Source organism: Condylura cristata, unplaced genomic scaffold (genome assembly GCF_000260355.1).
Source record: "Condylura cristata isolate star-nosed mole 26May11 unplaced genomic scaffold, ConCri1.0 scaffold00020, whole genome shotgun sequence".
Taxonomy (NCBI): Eukaryota; Metazoa; Chordata; class Mammalia; order Eulipotyphla; family Talpidae; genus Condylura; species Condylura cristata.
Genome location: NW_004567121.1, coordinates 26,589,325 through 26,595,437, shown reverse-complemented (window position 1 = coordinate 26,595,437; position 6,113 = coordinate 26,589,325). Strand labels below are relative to the sequence as shown.

The 6,113-nt window shown below is 45.4% G+C and overlaps 1 protein-coding gene across 3 annotated transcripts in view; it reads left to right on the top strand.

Moving 5' to 3' along the window:
• The first annotated feature begins 911 nt into the window (after positions 1-911).
• The window catches only part of SLC4A1AP (solute carrier family 4 (anion exchanger), member 1, adaptor protein), a 19,859-nt gene continuing 14,657 nt past the window's right edge, over positions 912-6,113 (top strand). For 2 of the 3 annotated variants that reach the window (XM_004686339.2, XM_012727638.1), the window contains exons 1-5: positions 913-1,797; positions 2,000-2,192; positions 3,352-3,474; positions 4,310-4,370; positions 4,975-5,114. In XM_004686339.2, coding sequence (XP_004686396.1) covers positions 1,135-1,797; positions 2,000-2,192; positions 3,352-3,474; positions 4,310-4,370; positions 4,975-5,114 — 1,180 coding nt within the window. In that variant the 5' untranslated portion in view covers positions 913-1,134. Of the gene's footprint in view, positions 1,798-1,999; positions 2,193-3,351; positions 3,475-4,309; positions 4,371-4,974; positions 5,115-6,113 lie in introns of all 3 variants that reach the window. The other variant, XM_012727639.1, reaches the window with a different exon arrangement.

Below are 6,113 nucleotides of genomic sequence, written 5' to 3'. Positions count from 1 at the left end.
GAGCTCATGAGGAAGCGGCTTTAGATTCTCAGTGCTGTGCTTTAACCCACTGTGCCACCAGGGAGGGCCCTCAGTTGACTCTTTTAGCTGTGATCTTTGCCATGAATTCCTTGCCACTCCCCATGTTCCTGCCCTTCATTACAATCCCAACATTTTGTATGGCTCTCTCACTATCCCTGGATTTAAATCAGTACTTACGTCAACCAGTTCTATTCTTCCCTCCATCCCTCACCATCATTATCTCAGTACAGTTCCTAGCACACAGCAGTAGTGGCATTTATTGAGTGCCTACTATGTGCCGGGCTTTGCTGGTATTGTTTAATTCAACTCTTTCAACTATCCTACGACGTAGATACCACTATTTAATCTCCTTTTACAGACGTGGAAGCTGAAGCCTATTGTCTTGCCTAATGTCAGAAGTGGCCAACAGGTAAATCCAAAACAGGCTCCCGAGTCTGCACTTGTCACGACTGCACTCTGCTGCCCCAGTAATTGGTTTCGGAAAGAATAAATGAATGAACGAAATACCCCCCTCCCACCGCCCTCTTCCTTAACGTCACCAGACGGAGCACGAAGACCACGCAGGCATCAAGTCCAAGAAATGTCCAAGTCCCTCGGGGCGCCTCGGATCCCGCCGTCAGGCACAGGCTCCAACCACAGGATCGGGGGGCCGTCCGAAGCCCAGGCGGGGGGAGGGGGAGGTCTAGACCTGGGCCGAGGCAGGACGGCGCCACTACTCACGCCAGCGGGCAGGAGGGGGCCGGGTGTCCGCGCCACAGCCAGGGGCCCGAGGCGAGGACCGTGCTCCGCCCGGAAGGCTAGTTTGTTCATTAGTGGTCCCAGTTGCCGGAAGCGCTTCTTAAGCACCAGCAACGCCACAGGAAGTCAGTAAATCCGGTTGCACCATCAAAGGTGTCCCCGTGCCGACAGTACCTGGCCGCCTTTTTCTGCTCGTCTCTTATTCTGACCTTCCTGTATTACGCACCGCTGACAGAGTTCTGGTCTTGAAGCAGCGAGGCCACCATCGCTGACCAGAGAAGCCGCTGGCAGCCGGGCCAGGGAGGCGTGGCGCGGAAATTGGCGCTCGGAGGGGAGGTTTCCCGGGGGCAGGTTTGGAGCTGCACCCTGCGGAGGATGGCGGATGGTGGCCCCGCTCAGTCGGAGCCGCTCGCTTCTCCTGAGCCCAATGACGACTTCAAGAAGCCAGCCCTGCCGGTGCTCGCGGGGGTGCGAGACAAGACCCCGGCCGCCAGTCCTCTCAACTCTGAGGAAGTGAAGCAGGAAAGGCCCGCGGCGCTGCCGGACCCCGATCCCGGGGAGCCTGACCTCCCCGCGGCCCGGCCGGACTGTGAGGAGTCTGGGGATCCCCAGGCGGAGCAGCCGCGGCCCCCCACAGCAGCTCCTTCTGGAGGTCCGTCCCGTGCTCCCCCTTACCAGGAGCCGCCGTGGGGTGGCCCCGCCACGGACCCCTACAGCCTCGAAACCCTGAAGAGCGGCACCATCCTTAGCACCCGCAGTTTGAAAGGAACGAGCGCCTGCCTTTTCGGGAGGCTGTCTTGCTGCGACGTTTGTCTCGAGCATCCTTCGGTGTCTCGGTACCACGCGGTGCTGCAGCACAGGGCGTCAGAGCCGGACGGAGAAGGCGACGGCCGCGGGCCGGGTTTCTACCTCTACGACCTGGGAAGCACCCACGGCACGTTTCTCAACAAAACCCGCATCCCACCCCGCACCTACTGCCGGGTCCACGTCGGGCATGTTCTTCGCTTTGGAGGTAGTACCCGGCTCTTTCTGCTTCAGGTAAGTAGAAAACCTGACTTGGAAGTCTCTGAAGCCCCCATGCTGGGCTCCTGCGCCCCTTAAGCTGTCGCTGAGGGAGGTTCACACCAGAGGAACCAGGAGTCTCGCTCCAGACCGCTGCAGAGGTCTACCTACTGCGTATTTCTGAAAGTGACTCCCACAGTCCTGAACTCTAAAAGAATTCTTTCGCTTGGCTCATCAGGGACCCGAGGAAGACCGAGAGGCAGAGTCCGAGTTGACAGTAACTCAACTGAAGGAATTGCGGAAGCAGCAGCAAATGATGCTGGAGAAGAAGATGCTAGGAGAAGACTCAGATGAAGAGGAAATGGATACTACTGAAAGGAAGAGAAATGCTGGTAGTCAAGATGATGAAATGGGCTGCAACTGGGGAATGGGTAAGAAATTCTAATTACTGCCAGAGGGTAATATTTTAAATTCATTACTAGTGATACCTTTAAACCGGATTATTTTGTTTTTTTCAAGATTTATTTATGCCACTGGTTTGGGGTTGGGGGAGGGTGAGAGCGTTCACCAGAGACAGCGTAGGGAGCAGAACAGACAGATGTATTGAAATACACTGTTGAGGGGAGCATGGGGAGGGGGTCCAGAAAGGTCTGCTGTGCCATGTGGGTCAGCTCCCTGGCTGGGGATCAAACTCGTGCTGCAGTGGCTGTGGACAGGTTCACAGTGCTATACTTCAACCCAGTAGGCCACCAGAAAGGGCCCTCACTCTTTTATCTTTTTAATGTGGACACCAGGAAATACAAATAGTTATATATATTTTTGGTAAAACTAACTTTGATCTTTGAGACAGTTTATAAATTTATAAGCAGAACAGTTTTTAGCTGACTTGGCGGAAAGCTAAAATAGCACTTAGGAACCTGGATTGGGCAAAGATTCAGGGCAGGGATCCATGATTTTGAGATTTAATGGAGCAATGAGTAGATCATTCTAGTTGGCAGACATGACAAGTATTAGAAAATTATATTTAAGACAAAGGTGTTAGACCAGAGTGTAAGAGATGGAAAAACCAGGCTGAAGAGTTTAAGATTCCACCCCCCGCCCCATAAACAGTGTGGTAATTTTGCTATTAAAATACAGTGATGGACATCATGAATAATACATAGACTCTGAAAAGCACAGGTTAGCAGAGGGAATGGGGGGGGGAGAGTACAATGGGTGGGAAGGGGATAGGGTGTTGGCACTGGTGTTTTGGTGGAGGATGAGGCATGTTCACTTCTGCAGGTGTGGTTGTGCTCCCAAGTTTGTATAGTTATGTGAATGACTTGCAAATCAGTAAAATTTGAGGAAAAATACATAGTGAAAAAATCTTAGTGATAAGATTAAAAATAAGGAGGTGTGAAAATAAGTTTGAACTTGTCATGCAATTAGAAAACCTGAAGATTTTCACATTATGGGTTGTAGTATGTGGTGGTCTGATTGTTCTCCTCCACCTTTCTTTTCTTCACTGATAACCTCAGAAGGTAGCGAATGTCATTCACATGGTCTCTTCTATTAGCTGATTATCTTCTCTTTCCTTCCTATGTCCTATAGGAGAAGATGCAGTAGAGGATGAGGCTGAAGAGAACCCGATTGTCTTAGAGTTTCAGCAGGAAAGGGAAGCCTTTTATATAAAGGATCCCAAAAAGGCGCTCCAAGGATTTTTTGACCGAGAAGGTATGTGAACAGATTCTGACTTTGACAGTTAAATGTATCCACCTCTTTGTTGTTTTTCAGATCTTTGGGTTTTCAAATTGCTGTGTTTTATCTTCAATTCTTACCCTTGGGCAGTTCCTTCAGGCTTATCTTGAAAATGGTAATCATCTTATTAGTCTATTTTCCTATATTGGAGAAAGGAAAGTGCTTCCTTTTAAAACTCATCTCTCTGGGGGAGGGGGAGTTTATTATGAAACCATCTCATTCTTCTCAAGATCCTGGACTTAAGTGGTTGGGAGATTGAGCCAACTTTTTATTATTTTATGATTCTAATTCATCTGATCTTTTGAAATTCTAGACATGAATTTTTATTTTGTATGGTATAAAGAGTGTTTCTATAGAGGAGTGTTTCAGTAGAGATGCATTGTGAGAACATCTGTGTTTACATGTGTCTGCATATGTGTATATGTATGTGGGTGTGAATATGTATATGTTCAGGATGTGTTCTGCACTTAATATTTATACTTCTAAAAACCAGGTAACTGTGACAGATTTTCATCTTAAGTCTACAATGGATGAAAAGTCTGAAAATTACTATACAGTGGAGAAAGCTATTTTTGGAGAATTGATTGTTTTGATCTGAGTTTGCTTTTTTGGTTCATCAGGCTCATCCTACTTTTATTATCAGGTAATGATTTCTAGGAATAGGAAGTGAAATTCTTTGAGATTTGTTATTTGGTGTGGTACAGGAACCTGGTATTGTCATTTAACTTTTGCTCTCTTCTCCCTTTATATCAATCAGTAATTTTCAGATGCTGTTAATTTTTTTTTTTTTTTGTCTTTCTTCTTCCCATAGGAGAAGAATTAGAATATGAGTTCGATGAACAGGGGCATAGTACTTGGCTATGTAGGGTGAGGTATGTTCCTTTTACATTCATGACCATTTTTTGAAAGTGGCCAATTTCAGGTTTAATTTATGGTTATAAATAACAACCCAAAGAGGGACTGTAGTCTTCATTTTAGGCTATTCCTAAATTGGGGTCTTGATAGATTAGTACCATCTGCATTATTGGGGAGTGGGATGGGATGTGTAAGCAGTAGAGGGAGGGGCCCCCCTGGTGGCCCAGTCAGTGAAAGCCCAGAACTAAGAAGCTACATGCAGTCACTATAGCATGAGTTCATGAGTTTGATCCCCGGCCAGGGAGCTGCCCCACATGGCACAGGAGACCTCTCCTAACCCCCAGCTGCTCCCCTCAGCAGTGTATTTCAGTCAGTCTTACCTGTTCTGCTCCCCACTCTGTCTCTGGTAAATCCTTTCACGTTGCTCCCTGGTCTGTACTCCAGTTCTTGTATGCATAAATAAATAAATATTTTTGAAAAAAATCACCTCCAACCTTGGCAATACAGAACAAAACAGATATTAAAATGACATCTTAAGACACATGACTGCTACCAGAGCATATTTTTTGCATGAGAATTGGCACTTAGTCTTGTACTGTAATTCTCTCTAAATCAATGCAGATTACCCGTGGATGATTCAACTGGAAAACAACTGGTGGCTGAGGCCATTCACTCGGGAAAGAAAAAAGAAGCGATGATCCAGTGCTCACTGGAAGCCTGTCGAATCCTGGACACTTTGGGGCTGCTACGGCAGGAGGCAGGTGAGTGCGTGGGAGCACTTTTTAAAAAAAAGAAGGAAGGAAAATTGAACATAAAACATAATAAAACCTCTTTTTAGGGGGAAAATGTATATGGTACAAATTCTATGAAGTGAAAACGAAAAATTCCCTATCTTACCACCTGAAGGTAGATGTTATTTATTTTCTCCCAGACATTTTTTATGCATATAGATGTATGTATAGAACTATATCCTTTGACAAAAAAACAAGCATTCATACACCAGTGCAGACATATTATTTATTTTCTTCTGTGATTTACTTTTCTAACATGATGTCTCATGGCTATTATCTGCATCATTGCATTAAATTTACCTCATTAAAAAAACCTCCTTGTATTTTTACTTATTCTAGAATTAACTTTTATTTTTGCAAAGTAACTTACATATAGTTAAAAACTATCAAAAGTTAATAACAAAATGTCTGGCTCCTCCTCAGTTCTCGTCTTCAGAGGCTTTGGCTAGCATTTTAAAATGGTGGCACCAGGGATTAGCTCTCAGCACCATGAAGCTATCAGCAACTACTGCAGTACTAGTTTGATCCTGCCAGGGAGCCGACCCACACGGCACGGCAGATGTCTCCTGTCTCTCCCGCTGCTCTTCTCAGCAGTATACTGCCTGTTTTGCTCCCCACTCTGTCTCTGGTGAATCCCTTCACGCCCCACACTTCTGGATTGCACCCCAGCTCTAGTATGCATAAGAAAAAATCTTTTTTAAAAAAATTCTATTTTTAAAATACAAGAATAAACTGCTATTTTTTTTATCATTTACTTTAGTATCTATTGACTTAAATTAGCATTTAATTTTTACATGATTTTGCTTACATAAATATTAGTCACAACTTTTAATTTTTTTCTGAAGTTTTTTCCTTTGTACTTCTCACTCATTCTTCCCACGTATTTCAATCTGTTTCACTATGTTTTCCAAATGTTCAGTTACATTTAGTAATTTATCAGTTCTGATTTCTTGGTGACATTGCTCCGAT